This window comes from Lagopus muta, chromosome 15 (assembly GCF_023343835.1).
Source record: "Lagopus muta isolate bLagMut1 chromosome 15, bLagMut1 primary, whole genome shotgun sequence".
Lineage (NCBI taxonomy): Eukaryota > Metazoa > Chordata > Aves > Galliformes > Phasianidae > Lagopus > Lagopus muta.
In genome coordinates, this window is record NC_064447.1 from 281,949 (window position 1) to 307,368 (window position 25,420).

At 45.7% G+C, this 25,420-nt stretch overlaps 2 protein-coding genes across 4 annotated transcripts; one reads left to right on the top strand and one right to left on the bottom strand.

The window, feature by feature from the left end:
- Positions 1-1,396: 1,396 nt before the first annotated feature.
- REXO5 (RNA exonuclease 5) lies at positions 1,397-20,355 on the bottom strand. 2 transcript variants are annotated; one of them, XR_007380135.1, is made up of 20 exons: positions 20,221-20,355; positions 18,515-18,636; positions 17,520-17,646; positions 16,540-16,627; positions 15,338-15,487; positions 15,114-15,202; positions 14,259-14,374; positions 13,296-13,434; positions 12,666-12,760; positions 11,801-11,903; positions 11,085-11,221; positions 10,662-10,770; positions 10,193-10,303; positions 9,929-10,066; positions 9,336-9,428; positions 8,644-8,863; positions 8,072-8,265; positions 7,478-7,587; positions 3,665-6,236; positions 1,397-3,453 (listed from the first exon to the last, which is right to left on the bottom strand). XR_007380135.1 is itself a non-coding variant. In XM_048962429.1 (19 exons), the coding sequence occupies exons 1-19, from the start codon at positions 20,317-20,319 to the stop codon at positions 6,167-6,169; spliced, it is 2,310 nt and encodes a 769-aa protein (XP_048818386.1). In that variant the 5' UTR covers positions 20,320-20,355; the 3' UTR covers positions 1,397-6,166. The 2 variants fall into 2 exon arrangements, 1 of the variants encoding a protein (XP_048818386.1); XM_048962429.1 differs by having other exon boundaries at positions 1,397-6,236.
- Positions 18,548-25,284, top strand: ERI2 (ERI1 exoribonuclease family member 2). 2 transcript variants are annotated; one of them, XM_048962431.1, is made up of 8 exons: positions 18,548-19,950; positions 20,562-20,692; positions 20,855-20,982; positions 21,098-21,254; positions 21,561-21,661; positions 22,741-22,822; positions 23,339-23,427; positions 23,613-25,284. In XM_048962431.1, exons 2-8 carry the CDS (start codon positions 20,572-20,574, stop codon positions 24,945-24,947), a joined length of 2,013 nt encoding a protein of 670 aa, XP_048818388.1. In that variant the 5' UTR covers positions 18,548-19,950; positions 20,562-20,571; the 3' UTR covers positions 24,948-25,284. The 2 variants fall into 2 exon arrangements, with proteins under 2 accessions (XP_048818388.1, XP_048818387.1); XM_048962430.1 differs by lacking the exon at positions 18,548-19,950 and adding an exon at positions 20,387-20,455.
- The last annotated feature ends 136 nt before the right edge of the window (positions 25,285-25,420 follow it).

The window sequence follows — 25,420 nt, forward strand, 5'->3', positions numbered from 1 at the left end:
ACTTACAATCCCTGGCTGTCTAAAACTGCTTAAAAACAAGCCCACGATGACTGATGGCATCTCCTCCTGTGACTGGAGGGTTTGGTCTGTGCTGCTTTGGCAAGCTCCTCTTGGGAGAGTGAAGCAGTGGGGAACAAATAGAGGTGTAGCTAAGCCTGTCCCTGGGCAGGAGGGGCCCTGCTCAGGGCGTTACAGGCAAATCTGCCCCAAGGGTGCCCTGCTGCTCTCATCCTCCATGCTGCCCTAACAGCACTGGCACATTTTGGCAGCAAAACTGTATTTTTGTTTGGTGAGCAAAGCAGGCATTTGTGCTGTTAGAGTGGAATCGTTGAGACTTCTGCTGGTGCTCTTCTTTAAGCAAGAGAAAAGAGCTCTCCAGCAGAGGCCGCTTTGCTAGAGAAAGCCCCAGATGGAGGCCTGAGCTCATAGCAGATGAAGGCTATATGAAGTTTGGGACACTCGTTCAGCCGCTCAGTGCTCTCTTCATCGCTTCATTTGTTAGTTCTAAAGTGTTCGGTGCATAAAAGCTGTGTTCACCCAGTGCAGGGTGCAACTCTGCACATACAGAGCTGGAGCAGTGACTGCTGCTTGTCTGCACAGTGAACTGCAGCAGCTCGAAAAGGGGGGGATTAGAGATTAGAGATTAGAGATTAGCTTTGTGGAACACATTTATCTGGTGGTGCGGAAGATGGATTGCAGTAAGAAAATAAATTTGTAGTACATCAAGGCTTAGCCATTTCAATGCATCAGACACAAGACAGCTTCTTTCTTTAGACAGCAGCATTGAGCATAGTGGAAGGAACAGTATTTTCTCTGGGAGGCAGGCATGCAGCTGTCAGTGAATACTGTCCTGTGCTTTCAGCGCACAAGGAAAACTGCCCACAGGTGGGCTTGGCAGAGTGCTGTTGGTTTCAGTCTGGCCTTGGTGCTTACGGGGCAGTTACAGGGTGCAAGCCAGACCTGTGTCTGCTGTGAACTCCTGCAGCAGGAGCTGTGGTTATGGGGCAGCTCTTCTATAGCAGTGCTGGTACTTGGTGCTCCTACCCCCAGCAGCACTGCCTTTCTGTGCCACTAGAGTGCTGCTTCAGATGCACTTCTGCAAAGTCTGCAGCAATATTGGGGCCTCTGAAAATGTGCTTGCCTAGTGGTTAAACTGTGAGTACTTGTGGAAGAGGTGCAATGCTTTCCACTCTCCATATAATCTGTCTTCAATGGCCACGGGACTGGATCGAGCAGTGACGCAGATCAAGTTGTCAAAACCATTGGATCTGTTTAGTTTTTTTTCTTAGAGTATGCATTAGAAATCTTAATGCATGAAGTGAATCTGCTGCAGCTTGGGATAACTACAGATAACTATACAGATCATTGTAGGAATTTACTGGGAATGTGATCTGTGGCATTTTATTGCCTTCGCTTATACACAAAGAAGTGCAACTTGTGCACTGGGCACTGTGCAGTGTTACTGCAGTGCCTTGGCAGCTTGGCTCAGTGGTGCCAGCTTCTCCTGCGGGTGTGATTTTGGGTCAAAGACTGTCAGTGGATTGATTCAAGTGCAGATTTGAAAGATTTCACCCAGAGTTGGCCATCAAACTTGATGAGTAACTTAATGGAAACTGAATGTGGAGCTGTGTGTTTATTTGCTGCTGGTGCTATTCTGTATGGAGAATTACAGCCTTGTTATGGGTTAAGCTATGGGTTTGTCCCAACTGTTGCTGTGGCCATCAGAGCCCTGAGGCCCCCTGAGGTCCTGTCTCACCTTCTGCTTCTGTGCACCCACTGCTGACATGAGCATCTTCCTTACGGTTCTAAGCCTTGTTTCCAAAAAATAACCCCAAACAAACAAGCAGAATTAAACACCATGTGGTTACTGTCTGCCTCGGATCTGACTCAGTGTGCTGGCTGAGGCTGTGCCGTTCCTACTCACTGTAAGAGAACAGGCACTGTGGAGGTCTGGGTCTTGCAGCCCTGTGTTCTGCGACGTGGCCCTTGTGGCAGGAATCAGTTGGGCGCCTGATTCTTTGAGCTCCCTCTGCTTGAAACGTGTGCGTGTGAACTTCCCCTTTCATACTGAAAAGGAAGATGCTTAGCCTGAAACTGAAAACTCTTCAGTGTTTAATATACAGCAAAACACAAACTTTGAAGGCTTTTGTTTTTTTTCAAACAAGTAGTAAAAGATAAGTGCTTATTTCTGTTGTGTGTAGAGACACTGGTGTTAATTTTTTTTCTCTGGATTATCAAAGATTGTATCTTTGGTTTATATCTTCAGTTAAAGTGAAATACATGAGATTGTAAGAAGGAAGGCCATAATTCCTTCACCATGAAGTACGTAGGTATCTCTACCTCTTGTCAGACTTGAGTAGTTCAAGTTGATCATCCTCTCCCAGGCTATGATGCCTGGATAAGTAATGTACACTTTTTAATTGACCCATGTTAAGTGTTACCTATTTACCATACTTTTTGGTATCCTGCTTTTGGTCTGCATGCAGTCGACCCTTTGGAATGGAGCAAAGCCAAGCTGGTAAGGGACATGTGAGTTCCAGAGCGCAGCGGTGAGTGGAGCTGCTCCCGACTAGCTCAGGGCCTTTCAGCATCGCACCTTGTCTTTCCACTTCAGGCCACAATGAATGGGAGATGGAGCAGCTGCTCCCCAAGAAGGGACCGTCTGGCCCTTTCATTTGCTCTTGAAAAGCATCAGGAACCCACCTGATGCAGTGCTATGAGTGTATTTCTTACATGTTCCGTACTTTGTTCCATCTTGAGCTGTGCAACAAAAAGTGAAGGCTGTGAAAGGGCTGCACAGCTGCTGCTTCCTCCCTGTGCTCAGTGTCTGCTCAGGATGAACGCCTTATGCTTAAAGCAGAGCTGAGAGTGCTCAAGCACGCTGGAGATGCTGGGAGGTTCTCCTTTTCTGTTCTTAGAAAGCTTCTATCTTTGCATAGTTGCATCCTGAAGATAAAATCTCTTTCTAGATGACATGCATTCTACACAAAGAAAAAACACATTTGTCTGCAATGCTCTTGCTTCTTGCTTGCAGATTCTCCTTGGGCTTTGGGTTGGCTGCGGCTGGGGCAGCACGCTTGAATGTTGCCGATGGAGCTGTCCCTGTGCCTCAGGAGTGGCTCTTTAGTCAAGTTTATCTTAAAAATATGCATTCTTTCTTATCAGTAAGTTGAAATGGGCCCTCAGAAAGGAAATGGGCCACCGGGGGTGGTGGGAAGGCCTCATGCTGCGAGTTGTCCATTATCTGGAGTTGCAAGAGAGATGGATGGACTGCAGGATGAGGTTCTCACCCTGCACTGCTGGGCTCCATCCCAGCCGACCTGGGGCACAAAGTGAGCCCGCGTTGCTGCAGCTGTGTGGAGGGGGAGGGAGCACTGACAGCCAGCCTGGAGATCTGCAGCTTGCAGCACAGACACTTGTCGTAGAGCTCAGCCCTGGCGTGGCCACATCACCCTGTATGGAAAGAATGTGTTTTGGTAGTGTATACTCCCAGAGAAGTGAATAACTGTAAGAAAACAGTGGAAGCATCACACCTTTGTGCAGCTTCCACTGAACTGTATGTGAACACTGCTAGCTACCAGTCTCCTCAGTAAGCCCTCAAGGGCACTTGGGATCAAATCTACCATTCTCCGTATCAGGAGTAATCCTTGCTTTTCGGACTTACCAGCAGACACGACGTCTGTTTTCTCCAGTTTTCTCGCCGCAGGAAATGATGAATGTATTGTCGTGGAGCAGAACCACACTTCCTCCTCCAGCCGGCACCATCACGAGTGCTGCGGAGTTGTAATGCTTGAAAAGGCTGCAGTAAATTCCGTTTCATGCTGGATATCTTTTCGAGGATGTGGCCAAGTGTGAAGCCATGATCTGGAGAAAAAGTGGGAAAAGTTTGAGGTGATGTTTCTATACTGAGTCTTATCTGCTTGGTTGCTTTACAAATACTTCTCTTGTGTTGTCTTGCTCACCGTTATTGTCTGGAACAGAATGGAAACAGCGTCCCACAGAATGTGCAGTCTGAGGCACAGTGCACGTAGGTTGTGATGAGAAGGTTGTTACTTGATAGCAACCCTGAGTGCAATGCTCAGTCCCTTTTGGAAGAAAAGCATTAAGGTTTCTCTTTACTTATAAGCAAAGCATCAGTCTGTCCATTACTGACATCTTGTGAAGTTTGTGCCAGATGTATATTAAATATTTTGGTGCTTTTTCTAATCCAAGTTGCCATTCATTCACCTGTGAGATTGTTTACTTCTGTATATTGAAGCGTCGACACACCCGCTAAGAAAAACAGAAAAAAAGCCCTGAAACCCCATCACCGCCAAAAAAGTATTGCCTGTAGTCACTCTGTATCCTGAGTACTGTAGCTTTGCAAATGTTCAGAGCTGACGGGTCTCCATCCGTAAGGTCTGAGGGAGGGGATGGCCAGAGAAACCCAGTCCCTGGGAGAGGGAACTTGCACGTTGCTCTGTGCGTTATGAACAAATGAGTCATTTGTCGTGTTTATATAATGACACTTTGGTGTTCACTTTTTTGTGAAGCTTTGTACAAAATGTTTTATTTAAACCTGCAGTCCTTTTTACATTTTCAATTAAAAGGGGAAAAATTAATTATTTTTTAATGACTGTAACTAGGACTCTCGCTACTTTTATTTGTTATCCGCTTCCCAAGCAGGAATCCTTGCTGCTTACTAAACCCGTGCAGGGAGGTGCCTACCCTGTTCTTAAGTGCATTGGGATTAAAATGGCCTGGTTTACTTGCACAGATTTGTAGTGCGCGAGGTATGTGCAAGGTGCTGGATGTGGGCAGCCTCACAGAAGAGGGGCTGTGTGCAGGGACGAGTGTGGCAGCACGGGCAATCGCCGTTCCCCGCAGCAGCACTGCATGGACGGTCAGACTGCCGTCCGGTTTTGTAGCAGCAGTGACAGAGGGCTCAGTGGTTATCCCAGTTTGAAGAGGGCCGCCGAGCTCACCGGGCGTGGATACAGGACCTTTCTAAAACAAAAGAAATTAATGGCTGCATTCATCTCGCTTAATAAGATACTTCATTTGAGGAATTTTGGAGGCTTTAAGCTATAGGTATGAAAAAACCTGAAGTGAGCACCATTGTGCACGCTGCCTGGCACTGCCATGGGCTGAGCTGCAGTGCCCTTTCCCTGCCATCGCTCTTTGCTGCAGTTCCTGCTCCGTCAGCTCAGCCTGGGAGGTGGGCATGGGGATCTGGGCAGGGATGCAGGAGGAGGTGACGTCTCCTGCCGACTGCATTTCATCATTTCTGGGACAGTAACTATTTCAAAGTTATCTCAGCATATTTCAATTCATACTAAGAAACTCTTGGTCTCACTTTCAAACTTGGAAACAAACATTTCCCTTTTTTTTTTTTTTTCCTCAATGCCCCAAGCTTTTTCTGGGCATTGTTGTAGTTCAGTCTGTTGATAAGAGGTGGTGAAGCAACCTTTGGTTCCAGGTGTGCAGAGCTCAGAGCTGATGCCAGGCTGTACCTCATCTCACACTACTGCTGGTCAGGGCTGGCTGCTGCAGCAACTCTGCACTTACAGCTCCCCACCAAAAACACGGTGAGTAGTTTCTGCAGCTGCGTGCTGAGATGGCCCAAACAAACAGCCCTTGCCCTTCCCACTGCAGCCAAGTTGCAATCTTTTGTTTCCTAAGGGGTGTGGGAGAAAAGAGATTGTCCAAGAGGTATGAATCACCAATTCCTCCTTTCCATGAAGTACAGTGCTTTTCCAGAAAGGAGGCCGTGACTGTTTTGGGAGCTGGCACAGCTGGAACAGGGAGCGTGGAGCTGCTGAGCAGCTGCTGCAGGTACGGCACAGTGCTGCAGTGAAGGCAGCCCTGCGGTTCAGCAGTGCCCCACATGGAAACAACTCACTGAATTCCATCACAGTGATGGGGTTTTACAGGACCTCCCTGCACTGCCCTCCGCTCTTCCAAAGCATTTGCTGAATTCAGTGCCAGGGAAAAATGCCACAGCCAGAAGCACGAACGGAAAAGGCTTCGTGCTTTTAAGATGTTTTGAATAGCTTTTATTTTTAGAATTTATAGAAGATACAGTGTGAAAGCCCATTGTTCCTACAGCAAGGGCTCTTTACAAAGACATCAATGTTTAAAATAACTACAAAGATCTTTACAAAAGACTGATTAAAAATTTGGCAGCTTAACAAGCACTGCTCCCTCCGTCATCTTTTATTCCCATCAGACCAAGGCCGGACTGTGATCCATGAACGCTGCAACATAAACAAGAGATGTTATTTCTGCTCAGGGCAGCCTTGATGCATACAAGCTAGCTGCTCTAGCAGAGAGAAGCCTGCAACCCCCCAGTTAAGCAGATTGGAAAACTGCATGTATTATTTTCCATCCAACAACTTTTGTTATTCTTTTTGAACAAGAAGTTTATCAGTCCCCTGGGAAACAGTAATTTGGGAACCTCACTTGGCATGAAAACTCTCCCAAGCTTGGGATGGCACTCCCTTCTTCCCAACAGTCCTGAATATGGCTGTTACATGTAGGCAGGATTTGATAACAAGCTTGTGTGAGAATCCGTATGTGCAATCAGCACCGCTCTAATGAGGTAGAAACTGCTGCTGTCTCACTTTGCCTGCTATTATTCTTTGAAGTGATGGGCAACCAGCTAAATGATCTTTTCTTAAAAACTAAGTGTTTTGGAACAAACTTGCTAAGCAGCTACTAGAAACTGGACAATTACAGCAAATCATGCCAAGAGCAGCATGTGTGCATACTGAAATGGTTTGTCATGGGCACTGAGCACAAACAGACTCTTGGCTCAGGATGCTTCACTCTTCCAGGAGCAGTGGTCCACAAGATAACACAGCATCACGCTGCCACTCCTCAGGAAGCTCTGCAGGTAAGAGTGGCAGGGCTGGCTGCCCACAGCGAGAGAGGTGCTGCCCTGTCCCCCTGCTTCTCTGTCAATGCAGCTTTTGTTAAAGGGAACTACAGACAAGCAGGGGTAGATGTGCGACCGAGTGGAGACACAGCCAGTCACTATGGCCTTGCTTGGGAAAGATTTACACTTTCTAGTCCAGCTACCACGAGACACCTATTAGATTGTGGCTGGGCTGTACTGCTTTGTTAGGTGGTTTGAAAACAATCAAACACACAAAAACCCAACAACCAAAAACCTGGCTGCTGCAGAACCTCAGCCCGATTCAGTTTGACACACAGAAAGCTTGCTTGTGTGTCAAGACAATTGCAAAACTGTATCAGCTTCGAAACAGCGACAAAATGTCCACCAGGGGTTTCATCCAACCAGAAAACCCGTGCAATTAATTAACGCTCTGGATTTCACCCCTGCTAATCTGGAGCATGGCTTATGAGAAGAATTTACTGATCAGTTTTATTAGCCTCATATGAAAGTCAGACAATACAACAGCTTCTTGGGCCTTTTATCACGCTTTTGTTTCCTTTTTAATGAAGATGAAAATAAAAGCATGAGGCAGTAAGTTACCTGTTCATTCCAGGAAAGAGAACAACGCACAAGGTGTTATCCTGCAGACTTCTATAAAGCTTTTTTATATGGTGGTCTAACTTCTTCACCTTTTTCTTTACATCCTGCTCCTGCACAACAGAATACAAGTATTACAATGACCCATTCTTCTGCAGGTATGTAATGATCACATTTAGAAATGTTTTATGAGGAGACTGAGCTGGGGCAGCGTCAGGGACTGAGCAGGTAAGGAAACAGTGACTGTTACAGCTGGCATTTGGAAGTGCACCAGCTCAGCTGCAAGGAGAGCTGCATGCTCTACTCAGATGGCACTACAACTTCCTCCAGTAAAAGGGACAGCTACAAGCAGACCAGACCTGTTCTTGCCTGCAACACTACGACACAATCCACTTCTCTCTCTGACTTCTGTACCATTTCCTACACCTGTGCACTGCTTAGTTAGCTCTCAGGTGGTAGGCTCCAGCCGCCGTGTAACATCACTCACTGCCCTGTGCATGGACACATGGCATCCTGGCTCCCAGGGCAGTACGTGGTTCGGTGTTATTCACCTTCACACTGATGAACAGTAACAAGCCAGCATAGCCTTAAACTCACAGAGTCAGACAGTGGTGCCATCTTCTCACTTAAACTGTTTCCTCTTTGCTTTTCACTGCTGTGATTCATTTGCCAAATCCATCTCCAGAGGTGACCTGAAGCAAGAGCGTGCCTACTTCTGAGCGTGCTGCCCCTCACAGCCCAGCCATTTATAGCTTCCAGGGCATCTGCCGCACTTCGCGATTTCTGGAATTCTGAAAAACAAAGAGAAAGGGATTGTGATTTAACACTTCTTGTTCCCTGTTCTTTGGCACCTGCAGGGCAAGGCTAAAGGTGGAGCAGGAGGAAGATGAGAAACTAAATCACTCCAGTGAGCAGATCCTATCTTGCTTCAGGCAAGTGTCAGACTACTGAAGCGTCAGATAAATACAACAACACTCATCCAGTTGTTCTCCTGACTTTCTAGAAGGGATCACTAGTCGGTGTGAAGTGCAGAGCAGCCAGGCATGCTTTCATTGGAGTATTTTAAATAGTGGCACTTGGAGCACACGTGAGTTTCCATCATATTTCCAAGAGCTGCTGAACAAGCTTGCATGAAGGAAATAAGCAGACTGCACTGCAAAGCTACTTACTGAGAAAACAGCAGGTGCTGTGCTTTCCACTCTGGAGATCCTTTGGCAGGAAAAGAGTTTCCAGGTCTTTCAACAGACTGAATTCTTCTTGCAAATCTGTCTCTGTTAATGACTTCTTTATTCCTGCCACATAAATCACACCTTCGTTTTCTATATCCAGTTCCAGTTCCCTTATCAGAACATCACAGTCCAGTGTAGCAGCAGTGATGGGTCTCTGAACCTGAAGTGAAGTGAGGAACAAATGCAACACATCAGCCAAGGCAACTCTGTCTTCTAAGCTGCTGTTTTAAACGATTTTGTTTCACTATCAAAACTCTGTTAGCTATTTCCCTTTCCTTGAAAAATGTAACTAGTGAAGGATAGCTTAATGAGTCATGAAAAAGGAAAAGATCATGTTTGCAGTGCAAGAACACTAGACAAATAAGAACCCCATTCTGCTTATTCAGCATTTCAACACCCAGCAACTCACTCTCCATTTTAAAGGTGGAGTTGCCAACTCAGGGTGCTTCCTAACACCTTTCTGCTGTCCAACAGAAAGGAAACGAGACCAAAGCGTAAGTTGCCTTGGGAGCTGGTGGCAGCACAGCCAGCCAAGATCCACCCACACTCTATGCACTACGTAGATTTTAAAAGACTCACGCTGGCCCATATTCCTAAATGTAATTTAGGCTTTTGCTATTTACTTTGCTTACCTTAATGCACGATCCTGCTACCTCAGCTCCATTTAGGCTTTCCACAGCAAGCTGGGCAGCTTCCAGCACGCTGTACTGGATACAGACATATGGCTCGAAACAAAAGGACAGGATACCTCAGGTTTATGAATAGCAGATATTAGCCCTCCCCTTTTACAAGTCAGGTCTCAGGGTTCTTTTCTGTTTTAAATGGCACATAAAGGCTTCAAGTGGGTGATACAGGTAACACTCTAGATACCGCAACTACTAAAAACAACCTTCAATTAGCTCAACTATTAAAAACAACCTTCTTCTGCCATTACAGGCCTTGGTATACCAGCTCTGTTGAGGGGGACAAAAATCATCTCAGCATTATCAACACACGGTTAAAGCCCTGCAGCTTGGACAGCAACATTGTACCATATCAGCTGTGTTCATTCTTGTCAATGTCTGCAGCAGCTTTCACGTGTACTGAGAACTGTCCCCCTCACACCCCGCTCCCCAAAAATCACCAGAATAACTGGTATTTAAGTGGTTGTAATCTATAGCTTTCCAAGAGATTACTCTTGACTTCACTGCCTGTCAGCACACTGAATGCTGCTAGTGCTCCTCACCTGGTACGTTTCAGTCACCACTGTGAGGGATCTGATCGGCCCACACCTTCCAAATTCTTTTTTCACAGACTTCAGGCAAAAGTCTTCTTCAAAAGGACCTGCGTAAATTGTCAGCATGTCAGTCAGCTTGTTTCTCACCTGTAAGAACACAGATTAGAGAAGCAACTTCACAAAGCAAGGAAACTATCCGCTTCCACCAGATACATCATGGGTCTTCCCAAGCTCAACATTGAGGACAGTTCACACTCAAAAAAAAATGACTACCTTTTCACAAAATCCAGCAAGACGGTGAGATGCAACATACTCTGGATCCAAACTGAACTGAATTATACTGAATGTGGAGAGGGGAACATCTTCCAAGGCTCTCTGAAGAATCTGGAAGGAAAAAGAGTATGAAGTTCAAAGAGGTAACTGTATTGCAGCAAACCTGAAGCAGAGCTCCTGACCTTAATTCCCACCTCTAATTCTCATCACTGTCTAAGGAAAACCTCCAGCAGAAATTATTCTCTAGCGAGTCATGAGATAGTGACAGAGGATCAAAGCTTATTTTTCAATGTTCAAGTGGATTCAGCTAACCTAGTTAGGTTATTCAGCTAAGCTGGTTAGCTAACACCCTTACTGAAAGTACTGTCAGTCAGCTTTTTAAAACATGACCCACCCACCGCCTCAGGACAAGAAGAACTTTTAACAGCTTGGATGCTTGCTCAGACCAACCCACTCTGTGTCCATTCACCTGTTTGTTGGAAGTGCTGAGGTCACTCCGACAAAGGCCAGAAGAGTCCAGTTCCTGTCTACCCAAAAGGAGGGGCTTCTGGCCCATCCCCTGCAAGCAGGCCAGAAAACTAGCAGAGAGAGAAAAAAAAACCTGCACATTACAGTAGTTGTCAATGTGGTGAGTTAAAAGCTTTCAAGAAGTGCCCATTATTGAAAAATGATACAGTTCATTAAAGATATTTTAAAGAATGTTTTCGTCCTCAGAAGTCCTGAAAATGCGTCCGAAATTTAAGATGTAACTTCTGAAAACGTGTTAGTGCTACTCTACAATTCAGTGTCTCCCTCTGAAGATACTGGAAGCCTTCCAAAAACAGGACAAGTCTTTCATTTCACTGAGGATTCAATCAAAGGAAAAAATATGCATCTCTGAGAATCTTGTTACCATGGTTTGGATAAGTGTGGAGGATCATTCAGCTGCTTCTGGACCCCACACTGCTGTGGCTGCATCACAGATTTGTTTGGTGAGACTTCAGTCTGCCTTTCAGCTGCCAGCAACATTTCCAAGTTTAGTTCTGCTACCTTGTGGAAAGAAGATGAGCAGTTGGCTTTCATCTCTGTTAATTGTAACTAACCACCAACCATGTGCTTGCTCCATGAGTTACCTGGCCACATTCCACAGCAGTGGAGAAACACAGGCATTCATCTTTTGCCTTAATATTTTCTGTTGTCATTTTCAAGCAAGCAGTATTTAAGCACCATCCAGCAAGCACATCCAAAAAGTGTTCTCAAAAACCAGCAATGCAAGAAAAAGATTTAAGACTCATAATTGGCATCTTGAATCGGTGCCAAAACATAGAAGGTCCCTCACTTGTTTCACTGAGAAAAAGACAGGCTGTCCCACAGGCTGTGAGTGTCAGAATCTTTCTCTTCCCAATGCCCCTGTAAGAGGTCAGCAGCAGTGCTGATTCACGGCAGTGTCTGAGTACTGGTGATGTTCCAAGTTACTGAGATACCAAGATACAGGCTGGAAGTAAGCTACCACAACCAAGGCTTATACCACAGCTTCATTTCCTCAGTAAAAGAACGGGCAAGAGTGTTTATTCATCGTAAGCACGACAATTTGCATGCTCTGCCATTCAGGAGATGAGACACAGATACCTTTGCTGGTCCTTTCTTAATAAAGAACTGAGCCAATTCCAATGCAGCTCTAGCATCTTCTGCAGGATCGTGACCAAGCCTCTGTTGGCACTGGATCTCCTTCCTAGGGCATCAAAATTAAATGTACAGGCAGGTTACCTACTTTTCCATACTAATTAACATCTTTTTTTTTCGAAACGGGATCCTTTTCAGCAAAACAGCTTTCCTCTCTAAAAACCATTTCAATTCTGTGCAGCAGCATTTTCGCTAAATATTTCCCAAAGTTACTGCAAGAAACCTTTCTGCCATATTGAGCAAAACACTGTTCACAGGGTTTGAAAGAAGCAGTGCAGCATAATAATTCTACGATCATTCTCCATTTTCTCCCTTGATCAATGACTGAACTCACAATTTGCACACAGGCAAGGAGGTAACCTCCAGCTCTGGGAAGTTTGGAGCTGAGTTGTGAGCACTGCACTGCTAAGACATGCTATGATAGTTGGCATTGGAAGGGATATGATTAAGTCAGTACATCATACTTACCTAAATTAGCATTTCTTTCTGGATAGCTGCAACAAATATCATTTGTGTGAGCCAGAGTGCATCTGCTGTACAGCATACACTATACAGCTGCAGTAAAGCTGGTTTTGTGGTTCACATACAAACAAGAACTTGGTTGTGCCAAGCATCTTTGCTCAAAACCAGGCCAAATTGTTGTGCTGCTTAATGTTTCAAGGAAACAGTAAATTCTTCATTACTGTGTTCATTTGCTTGTTCCTTTGAGTTTTAGTGGAAAAAAATACTCTGTTGCTACTGTTGGAAAAGCAGGACCCTATGACCCACAACTGTTCAAATAGTTCCCATGACAATGCTGTCATAATCTTACCCTAAAACAGCTTTGGCTAGAAATTTTAGCTTAAATCTTCGGCCTTCATTTCTGGCAAAAAGTAATGAAGTATCAATAACACTGGGATGGATCATCTGGAAGAAAGGAAATATCACCAGTTTAATTTAAGAACAGCAGTCAGAGAATTGGGCAATAACTCCATTGTTATCTGTGCCCTTTCATTTCAGTTGCCAGTTTCTCACTGACAAATAATTGGTAACGACAAAACAGATGGTAATAATGAAACAGGCCCAAATCTCTTTTCTAACACTTTGCTGGGAAGACCAACGTTGGATTAGAAAGATTCAGGGATTTTACGTTGGCTTAATTAAATATAGTAAGGACTTTGGTTCTTCCCATGACAGAGATGTCAGAAGCACCCAGAAGCAGCAGACAGTAATGCTTCCTTTGCACATGTATCCCTGTCTAATCAGATTCCTCCCTTCCTTTTGGGTTGAGAAGAGCAGATAGCAAGTTTCATATATGTAAGAGCAGTCTCTCTCTTTCAAATCCTTACAAACATAAGGCTATGCATAATGAAAAGCAATTAACAAGTGTACACTAATAAAAAGAACTGTTTGGACCTTTTACGTCTGAAATGAGTATCGCAGGGTTGGGATAAACACTCACTTGCAAAGCCTGAAGATCAGCATTTAGAGAATGACCCACCAATACTGCATCATGGGGAAGTATCTTTTTCAGTCTGGTTTGTATGTCTGGCAATCTTGTTTTCACTGGAAGCAGCATTTTCCTTGTGACTCCCGAGTATCTTCAAAACAGAAATTAGATGAGGTACAAGCAATGCATTAGCAACAGCATTTACTGGAGAACATCACGAGCAGGGCATGCAAAATATGAATCCAGCATAACTTATGACAGAATGCTATTTACTGCTTTCTCTGCGGGCATATTCCAAGAGGAATCCACCAGAGGATGCACAGATATTAAGCTGCTGTGCTGCCACATCTGTTTGTGTCCTCTCAAGCATGACTTATTAAGCAATGCAGTTCTCAGCATCAGATAACACAGGTAACAAAATCCTACAAGGCTGTTATGCAAGGAGGTGCTTCACACAACCTGAGTAAACAGGCACCTCATCTCCTGCGTAAATCCAAGCCAAGACTTGGAGAAGAGATGGTTTGAGTTTGGTCTGCTGCAGTTGTAATGAGCCCAGCCCTAGAGCTGTGAGCAAGCAGATGACCTATGCTATTCTCTATCTACCGATATGCAAACTTAGCTACGGAGCAGAGAAAGCTGATTTACAATCCTGTAACTTACTCACCCTGTGTCCTTTTTTATATCCAGCCCTGAAAAATAGCCTGTACGGTGATAATTTACTTATTGAAGAACTTTTCCTACAGCACTGCAGAATGACAATGCCTAGCTGACAAGCAGATGCTCTGTAGCAGCATATACACAATGCTGGTTATTCTAACCACGTAGCACAAACTGCATTCTTAACAGTGAGTGAAATGCAAGACACCACTGTGAGAGCATGCACACCAAAGTGTTCTGACAGACTGTATAGAAGGCTTGATCTGAAAGGGCTGCAGGTCTTAAAAGATGACGATAAGAAACTTTAATGGAAGTCACCTGGTGCAGTAGTTCACTATCACACTTTCTGGTTTGACTAGCTCATTCATAAGGCACTGCCCCTCTGCATCCACCAAAGAGACACGAGTGACTTCATTCCCTCTTGCAGTCAGGCACTGTTAGAACAAAGCAGAGGCAGGCACTGGATCGGCTGATGCTGCCATTCGGATTCCTTAGCTTTGACTACAGGCAGTGTCACTACAAATCACTTTACTCGGAGATCCACCACTTGCAGCTTTCATACCATACCATGCTTCATTTCAAGTGGTAAACGCCTGCCCTAAACACATCAAACACACAGCCAAGCTTAACACAAAGAAAACCTCTACAGGGAAATGCTGAATTCACAGAATCAGTTTGCACTCTGCAGTGCAGAGCTGCCATTGACAGTGTCTTCACCTAAGAAGAAAATGCAATTTAAAAGCAGACCCCAGACCACATCATTAGTCACTCAAAGATGCTGCCACAGAACTGTGATGGCTACAGAAAAGACGTGGGACAGAGACATCTTTGCACTCCCAAACCCTGGGGAGGGCAAAGGCAGGGAACTGTAAACAAAAACCTCAGGAGTGACTACAGCACTGTCAATAGCAGATCCAGATGCTGCTGTAGGAGCCAGCACAGAACTGAGCTCTCTGCTGCACTGCTCAGGACAAAGATAACTTTGCTGATGTCTCCAGAACCACTGAGTCCTTTCCATGGCTGCATTAGCACTGGTACCATCAAAGAATGGACTGTAAGCAGATACGTCAGAAGTGGTTTAATAAATGCACAGGGTGCTTGGTTTGATTTGGAACAGCCAATAAGAGCTTGGCTGCTTGACTATGCTTTGCAGGATCACACATTTACTGTTACCATTTCACAATCCAGACCGAAGAGGGGGCTGCTGTCTGTCCTCTGAAGATCACACTCTGTGTACATATAACCCTTACATCCTGGTGAATCTAAAATGAAAAGACACATTTAAGACACAGACCTCTTTCTTCTAATAGTTATCATACAACATACATCACCAAAAATCTCATTCATTTTCAAAATTAAAAAAAAAATCATACCAACGAAAACCTCAGAAAACCAACCTCTCATGGGATAATCGTTCTTTTTCAGCTCTTCCAAAGTTAGAGTATAGCTCGTGAGGCCTCGTTTTTCTCTGCCATATTTCCGGATGATGGGATCACATTGCAAGCCTGAGCTTTCAGGGACACATTCAACACCAGTGGAAATCAAGCCTGGAATGTACAGAATGGTCTGTCAGGATCAGACAGCACTCCTTACTTGCAGTCTGCACAAATAGGCACATTCAAAGGCTACACCACTGTACATATATCAGGATACTTAATATACACTGGCATACAAGTTTATCAGGACACTTAAATCTACTCCCAGCACAGCTACTGACACTGCTAGCAGCTTGTGAGCCGACTGTACTCCAAATCTATCTCACATTCCTCTCAGCTGAACAGAGGGGACACCTTCCTGTGAAGCACGACAGTACAGTCATTTGTTATCTCATGTAAGCCACAAAAAGCAGCTCTCTCTTCTTTCTACTTTCTCTACAAATTTATTTCCCCAAAGTATTATTCACAGAAAATGTGCTGTAAGTGTGGCTCTAGAAGCAAGCACTGAACTGACATCACGATCCACAACTGTATAAACTTTACTATTTTGTAGGTGATCCTCTGCAGGCTGCACTTCTAGAAAACTGTACCTGATGTCTCAGCTCTGTGACAGCGCGTCAGGCTTACAGACAGGGTGCTACAGGACTCTCATTACAGTGAAAGTAACAGCTGCTTAATCTCCCACTTAGGACTTGAATTCAAGATCTTTGTGTTACACTTCTAACAATTTCAGTGAAGTTCTTTCTCATGGTAGTTTTGCAGATTTTTTACATGCCTGTTGGATTACAGTTACCTCTATAAAGAGTGTAAAAATAGGGTATCAGTTGTCAACACACCTGTTCTTTACCTTCATTTGCAGCTCAGTATAACTAAAAAATAACGGACATATCTTACAATAAAATAATCACAAAAGGGGTAATGAAGCATCAGAATTTTCTACTAAACTTGTCAAAAGAAAATCTGCTTTTTGCGTTTACTTGTTACAATAAACCCCAGAGAGTTCCTGAAGTAGTCAGTGTAAGTAGACTCTTGGCATAAGCCATTACACTTTTTCTTTTTACTATAGCAGCATGCTAGGATTGCACAGGGTGCAAAGATATTAAATTACTCCTGAAAATGAATTGCTGCAACTGAAAGAGAGAACTCAAAGCCAAGTGAGGTACCTTGTGCAGTGCCTTGAGGATTCGGGTTCGCTCCTTCACCACACAGACTGGTTAGGAAGTTAGCTGAAGGGGGTGGTAACGTGAATCTCTGAAAACAGAGATGTGTTAGAGACTTGGAAACACAGCAGAAATGTCAAGCATATAAGATGCCTCTTTATCGCCAGTCCACTCCAAGTTAGAGAAGGAAGGACAGAAAGGAAGTATATTTGGCATTTTCTGAGGAAAATTTGAAGAAATCTGTTCTCATGACACACAGTATAGAATTGTATGTTACAAGGAGAAAACTTTGCCTTCACTGATGTGATTAAGAACACAAATCCCAGTCCTACACTGATAAGGACCTAAAGCAGTTCCAGACTTTCCATGATTTTGCATTTGCTGCAGTTTGGGGAACTATGCTAGATCAAAGCACTCTTCCCTTTCCCTTTCCCTTTCCCTCCCCTTCCCTTCCTTCTTTCCCTCCCTCTTTCCCTTTTCTCCTTCCTCCCCTCCCTCCTTTCTTGATTTTGCTTGCAGCTCAGAAAATTAAAATGACTCTTAATAATCTTGAAATAAATGGGAGAAACTTGACATAGAGCACACACAGATTTTTCAATCAGTGGGAAGGGAACAGCATAACTCTATTAAGATTCTCCTCACTCACACCCAAGAGCATATTTCAAATCAGCAGAGGTATTTTTAATCTCCCAGGCAGCCTGAAGAAGTCAGAAGCATTGAGGACTGAAATGCCACAGCATAGACATTTCACCTGGTAAGGCTGCAGAGATCTAAGCCTTGAAAATCTGTTTCTCACACTGCAGCCCTGGCCTCAGCTTGAGCTGTCAGAGCCTAGAGAGATGCTCGCATTCACTTGGTGAGCAATCAAAGGCAGCCGCTTCCTGCTGGAAAGGCCACAGTCTCAAGCAAGCAGTGGCAAGCAGTAACCAGGGCACAGCTTCAGCACTGGAAGAATTTTAGTAGACAGCAGTGCAGGGACTTACGTGCTGGAACACTTTTCGGAGGTGTTTGAACTGTAAATAGAATTTGTAGAAGTGGAGCTGGCTCATTTCATGCAGAACAATAACCACAACCCCAGCCAGACGGCTTTGGTGATAAACATGGCACCAGCTGCAATAAAACAAATAAATAAATGAATACATAAAACTCAAAGCAACACAATCATCATGCACTCTTAGAAACAAACTTGGAGCCAGACCAGCTTTTAAGTCCATCAATGGCAAAAATGTCAAGTGACTTCAGTGAGAAGAGGCTCGTATCGCTTGTCTCAGCCAGCCACAACACAAGAGACACAACACAAGAGACAGAGAAAGAATGAGTTGTACCTGAACTCCACTCCTGGCTCAGATATAGGTTCAGGTCTTACCATACCTCACTTATATGCATCAGAATACAAACACAAACCAGTATCTCCCGCTGTAGTGATGCAATCTGGTCAAACTAAGATTACTTCATCAAAATGAAAAATTCACAAAATCATTTTCTATTCAGTACTGAAAGCCTGAAATGTTTTTTGCATGTAGCTTTACTGCAAGACACGCTGCATGTCACCAAACTTGAGTCAACCAAGGCTATATACCCCCTCAGCCTTTCAGCAGGAAACAGAAGAGTTACTGAGAAGATGAAAAAAGGCAAAGTGACTAAATCGGCTTTCCCAAAACACTCCAGAGAAAACACTTCAAATACACCTGGCACAAAACAGTATAGTGCTAACATTTTAACAGCAAATTTGTTTTCTTGGTGTGTGAAGCTGCTGCTCCACAAATTTTGTTTCTGTGACTGCATGAAACAAAAGTATGGAATGCTAGAATTTCTATGAGAATTCTGGTCTGCAACCAAGCCTAACATGAACCATATCTACGTAATGCAAGCTGTCAGTACGGCCTTGTAAGAGTTCCAGAGCACAACTGCCTTCAGAGGCTCGCACAGCACAGGGGGCACAGCACAGGGCTGCCTCCTGAGCACAGAGGTGCTGTACCTGGGCTGGGCTGCATTGTGGCGTTTCCCCAGGGCTGCGTACTGTAGAAGCTCGTACAGCTGCTCTGGGCTGATCTCACAGTCCTCACCAAGCAACGCTGCAGACAAGCGAGATGACTTCTCCTGTGAGAAGGAAAATGCCAGTAAAGAAAGGTTTCATGTGACCACACACATTTGTGGAACAGGAGGTGAATTATGCAGTAAAACAATGTACTGTTTGGGCAAAAGCAACAGCATGTAAAATAACTCTTCCATTCATTAAGGTTTCTTTTGAGCCCACATTTCAACATCAGAGTTACCATTAGCATCTCAGTAAGGTACTTCAGAGATGTCCTGCAAAGACCACCACATGCAGACATCTGCATTTACATGAGCTGCATGCAGCTGTCTCACATGTGCTTCGACAGAACCCATCTGCTTTGTGTAACTGCATCAGCTGTTGGGGCATTCACTGACCCTGCTGCAAAAAGTGTTTCACAGCATCCAAAGGAGCTGCAGGCAGAGAGGGTCAGAGACAGGACAGAACCACACAAATTAGCACAGCAGTTCGTTAAGCCATGATCCCAAATTTACCAGCTCTCCCAAGCCTTTTGGCAAGCATATACATTACCTTGGAGAACTCCAGTGACTGTCCGGCCACGGAACTGACATGACCAGTAAAAATTTTCCAAGATAGTATTTTATTACATAACAAGAGGACATCACCAAGGGCAGATCATACCTGACCCATCAGGTGACCTTCTGCAATGCAGTAACAGCACTGGTGGACAAAGGAAGAACAACTGATGATTGCATGGACTCATGTAAGGTCTTCGACATGGCCCTGCTGTGTTGGACACAGCACCCGGCGGGACCTGGACAGGCTGGAGAAGGGGCACACGAGAACCTGCTGAGGCTGAGCAAGGCGCAGTGCGGGGTGCTGTGCTCGGGTCGGGGCAGCACCAGGTGTGTGCAGACTGGGAGAAGAGCTCACAGAGAGCAGCCCTGCGCAGAGGGATGCGGGGGTTCTGGTGGACGAAGAGCTGGACGTGAGGCAGCAGCGTGCGCTCGCAGCCCCAAAGGCCGACTGCATCCTGGGCTGCAGCAGCAGAGGGGGGCGGCGGGCAGCGAGGGGATTGTCCCCCTCTGCTCTGCCCTCGGAGCCCCCAGCTGCAGTGCCGCGTCCAGGCCTGGGGCCTGGCATAGCAAGGGGGGGAGCTGTTGCAGCGGGGCCAGGGCAGGTGATGAAGATGCTCGGAGCTTGGAGCAGCTCTGCTGTGCAGACAGGCTGAGGAGCCGGGGTGTGCAGCATGGAGAGGAGAAGGCTGAAGGGAGACCTCATTGCGGGCTTCCAGGACTTAAAGGGAGCTTATGAACAGGAGGGGGACCGACCTTTTACAGCAGCAGACAGTGAGAGGACGAGGAGAAAAGACTCTAAGCTACAAGAGGCGGATGCAGGTGAGATGCGGGGGAAATCCCTCAGAGGGCAGCGAGGCGCTGGCACTGCTGCCCGGAGCTGTGGGCTCCATCCCTGGGGGCTCAGAGCCACGGCCGGACCCGACGGAGTTGGGGGTAGCCGGAAGGCGGCAGGGTGTACCGGGGACGGCGAGGGCCTCCCGACCGGACACGCGGCGCTCTCCGATGCCGGCGCACCGCACGCAGAGCTCCGCCCGTCCCGGGGCCGCTGACGCCAGGAGCCGCGCCGTGCCGCGTTCTGTCACAGCTCACCATCGCTGCCCTGCTCCTCTTGCCGCCCGCCCGAAGCCCCTCCGCGTCCCGTCCCGCGGTCCGCTTGCGGCCGTTCACGCGGTCGGACCGACCCGCCATGGCCTCGCCGAGGAGCCGAGCCGAGCCGACAGCGCCTGCGCGCAGAGCGCGGGGAGTGCGCAGCCGCGGGGCGGGGAGCGGGGCAGGACCGCGGGCGGTTTGAAGCGGCGGAGATGGCTACGAAGCGGCTGGCCAGGTGCGGGCCGCGGCACATACCACTGGGCCGGGCCGGGCCGCCCCGGGCCGCCCCGGGCCGGAGCGGTCTCCTCTCGGCCCGGCGCTGAGGCCGCCCCGTCCCGCAGATCGCTGGGGATGGCGCGGAGCGGCCGGAGCGGCGGGGTGACGGAGTGGCGATCCGGATTCGGCTTCCTGCTCGTCCTCGACTTCGAGTCCACGTGCTGGCGGGACGCACGGCAACGCCGCCCCGAGATCAGTGAGTGCTGCTCCGGGAGTGCCCGGCTGTGTGCGGGGTGCGATGTGCGTTTGTATGTTTGCGGGGTGCGATGTGCGTTTGTGTGTTGCGGGGTGCCCGCGTGCCGCACTTGACACGGACGCGGTGTTTTCCTCCCGCCGCTCTCGCTGTGCTCCGTCCCAGTTGAGTTCCCGGCCGTGCTGCTGAACGCCGCCACGGGGCGGATCGAGGCCGAGTTCCACGCCTTCGTGCAGCCGCAGGAGCAGCCCGTGCTCTCCGAGTTCTGCACGGCGCTGACCGGCGTCACGCAGGTATCCCGCTGTGACTTACACCTTTCGGTGCTCCTTTAAAGGGCCGAAGGCAGCCAAACCTCCAGCGGATTGCAGTCTGTACTGACGCGGGTGTTTCTCTATCCGCTGCCCAAAGAAACAAGTTGACGAAGGAGTCCCTCTGCACATCTGCTTGTCACAATTCTTGAAGTGGCTTCAGGAGATACAGAAGGAGAAGAAATTTCTGTTCATCTCAGAAATCCCAAGTAATGCCATTCCAGAGACAAAGATGTGTGCTTTTGTTACTTGGACAGGTAGGCAACGTTCCCTTTTGCTTATTGCACAAAGCAGAGCGCATTAAAAAGGAATCCTTGGTGGGACTGTTATCTGTGCCTGCTTTGGGACTGTCCTGCACTGATGGCCATAAGGCAGCAGTGCTCACCGCCCCATCGCAGGGCTGCCGCTGATTTGTAGGTGGCTGTGCACCGTCTTGCCCAGCTGTTGGTTTGTTTGCTTGTTTGGTAACCTCTGGCTTGTTCAGGTGAGAATAATGCCCAATTGGCAGAAGTTAGGATTAAAGAAACATTAATTCTTTGCTTGCTCTTGTCTTCCCTGTGCAGACTGGGACCTGGGCGTGTGCTTGCACTACGAATGTAAGAGGAAGCAGTTGCGGAAACCTGGCATCTTCAATTCCTGGATTGATCTCAAAGCGACGTACAGGGTGAGAAAAACCAGTAAGCTGGAACATAGGTCTGTGTTATAACCTCAGATGCTAATTGTATCACACCTACCAGGCAGCACTGTGTTCCAGTAATTAGAGTTACCCGACTTCTTTCATTCTGTGTTGTTGCACAAATAACAAACTGCATGCCTTATGACTGTAAATTTTAATAGAAATCATAATGCTAGGGAAGTAACGTGTTGTTAGATAAATTTCTGATAATCGTTGGAGAATTTTTGAGCTATTCTTCTTTTCCTGGCATCTTTTGCTTGCTTGCTGCCTGGACTTCCCTGTTTTTCCTACAGTGCTCTTACTGTCTTACATTGCTACCTAGAAAGTAGTGGTCCTTGTCTGCTCAGCAGTTACATCAGGACGTAGTGTGGGAACTGTATTCTGACCAGAACAGTACTAGTACTGATCAGAGCAGTGCTAGTAACACTGAAAATGGATATCTACTGAGGAAATGAAAGATTGTTTTTATGGTGGTGGGTTTTTTCTTGGTTGGTTTTTCGGTCTACACACAAACAGGAGTTCTGTTGCAGCCAAGGAAACATTCAAAGGAGCGATCCAGGAGTTTGCCTGTCCCTAGTGCTGGAGCTCAGGCAGCAGATTTAGATCTCTAAAGTCAAACAACGTGATCAAGGGGAGAACCAGGGAGTCCTATCTTTCCTTATTTAATTTACTTGGAACATACATATTGCAAAGGCATAAGTTTAAAAATATATATATACAACAGTTTAAGCATCTTAAGATGTATTGTAATTGTATTCTTCAAGGCTGTTCTTTCTGTTAAGGCCTTTATTGATGTAAGGCATGAAGTGCAAATGGATGATTGCTGAACAAAGGTAGAGTGGATTAGTTTAAGACTGGAAGAGGAAGGAATCATTGTTCTTTCCATTCTTATCTGCTGTTGGTAATGCACGTGCTTTTTGATGCTCATTTATCACAGTAGTAACATGAAGAAATCTGACTTGCACAATGGCAGTGGGAGATTTATTATTCCTTAGGTGATATTTTGGAAGTGCTTTTCACTCCACTGTGAACTGCTGCATCTTAACCAGCCGCATGTTTCTCCTTAGGCCTTCTATAACAGAAAACCTAAAGGGCTGAGCGGTGCTTTACAGGATTTGGGGCTGGCTTTTGTTGGACGGGAACATTCTGGTAAGTGTGATTTGATGAATCTCTCTCTGTATATGAATATATATAATATTATTTCCAGGTAGTCCAGACTGTAGCCTTCTGGTCAATAAAACCATCCAAGTAGAAACAGCTGAGAGGTCAGAGTTTGCCATTTTTATTCTCATGCTTAATTTTAGAATTCCCTCCCAGAGCTTTTGTGTGTGTGTGCTCCACAATATCAAGTTCTGAGTTGCTTGGGCATGAAAGGAAAAAGAAAGCGAGGAAGGGATAAGGAAACTTGGTCTTACCTGACAGCTCATGAGTAGCTTATGAGTATGAAAGAATACAAACATAATATTTATTTTTAATTTTTGATATAGTTAATACGAAACAGGAAGGATTTTAACAGTTGTGGCTATATATTCAGCTACACGAGTTCTTAAGTATATGTACATGTTACTTTTCCTAGTGTATGGAAATGTTACTTGTCCTCTAATAAGAACTGTCAGCAGTAGTAGATTAAAAGGAAGATATCAATATATAACCATACTTTTGAAGGGTTGGATGATTCTCGGAATACTGCTCGTCTTGCTTGGAGGCTGATTTGTGATGGGTGTGTGCTGAAGATTACTAAATCTTTGGATAAGGTTGGTCACTATTTCATATCTTTCCTCTACTAGTCTTGTAGCCTGAAATACAGGTGAAGGGTGAATCTTGAGTATGAACTGAACAGAATACCCTTAGGCCGACACTCTTGTTAGTTTTGTGCAGTGATTCCTAAAGCTTCTGGGTATTTACTTTCCAAAATCTCTTTTTGTTAATGGACTCCTAGTCCTGTCCTAGGAAGAACTTAATTTCCAGAACGCTGAATACCAACTCTGCTGACAAGACTCTGCCAGGAAGTAGCAGCAGCCTTGAAACATCCAGAGATAGATCTTGCAAGGCAAGCTCTCTGGCAGAGAGAAACCACAGTGGTACTGCTGGAATTATGGTAAATTCCCACGTACAATCTGCAGAACGGGCCACTTGCAGTGATTGCGCCCCAGACATGCATGTTGTATCTGGCAGCAGCTCAAGGACTGATTTCCGTGAGGAAGTCCGAAGCTCTTCCACAGTATCTGCTGACAGATTTCCTCTTCTTGGACACGTGCAGCAATCTCACAGTACTTTGTCACCAGGCATTCAGCAAGGACTGAACAGCGGGCATCTCATGAGCGCAGCAAGGTACAGCTCTCCAGTGTGTGGGTCAGGACTAGTACTTGTCTCCACCACCATCTCCTCAGTTAATACCTCCAGTGAGGATACAGGCACTCATTCTGATTGCTTGTCTCTGCTAGCTGACTGGGAAGATGTAGCTCTAATACCTAAATCTCAGTCTGAACCAAATTCAGACTGCGTTCAATCTGAGGAGGACTCAAGTACAGACATCTTAACTGTGTCTGAAGAAAAAACAATTCCAAAGCAATCGGCTGAGATCAGTTCAGGTGATCAAAGTTTGGGGAAAACTCTGGTACCCACAGAACCTCCTGGATCTATTGTTTACAAAAGTCCTGATACTACTATCTATAATGTAGGAATGGTACAAAGGCAGACTTCAAATCTTTCTGCCTTTAAGATCCCATCTGCAAAGGTAAATGCTATTTCTTCCCAATCAGTATTAATGAGAAATTATTCTGTTCCTTCTGAGGTTCCCAAAAGAAAGCCAACCAGTCCAGCAGCACTCCCACCAGCAAAAAAACAGTCTTTTGCTATCTATCAAGAGAAAACTGTGTCTTCAGATCATGCCTTACCTTTGAGAAATTTGAATTTGTCCAAAGCATCTCGCGCCGTTCTGAGCTCCACAGTCAATACAAATCAGTCTGTAACAGCTGTGCAAAATCAAAGACTAACTCCCCCTCTGTGTAACTGTGGTCGAAGGGCTAAAAGGCTCTATGTGTCAAATGCAGGTCCAAATCATGGCAAGGCTTTTTTCTGTTGTCCTGTTGGCAGGCGTGAAGGTAGTAAGAGAAGTTGTGGATACTTCAAGTGGGAAAATGCATTTCTAAAAGAGAAATCTCATGATATCACCGTGAATGTAGATGCTTTGACCTCTCTTGGAACGTGCTCCAGCACTTCAGGAAATGATTCCAACAAATATTTGTTCCTCAGACCATCTATGAGAACTTGAAGCTTTTTAATTTGGTGGTTTGAATCTGAATCTCAGTTAACTGTAGTTAATGAAACTGCGGCAGTCCAGTGTCAAATACATGTTCTCAGCAGAGGATGAAAATAATGCTGCTTGGCTAATGTGGATGAAAATTGCAGTGTTTAAGCACGCAGACATACCCATGTTGACAAGGTTGGAATGAGACAGAACAAATCACTGTGCTGCAGTTAAGGTGTGAGCAGCTGCTGTTACGCATCTTAAACTCCTACTTCATCATCACGTGCCTTAAATTCTTTGCTAATTGAGTCCTCAAACAATTTAATGATGTAGATTTTGCTTTTATACTATTTTTACTGAATATACTTGTAGAGATTTTTAACTGTAACTGTTAAATATGTATTTGTAAGTTATGCTGCTCAGAAGTGATTACTGAAGCAAGTGTTGTAGTAAATTCTTGCGATTTTTCTCATTTCAGTAATAATAAAGATAAAATG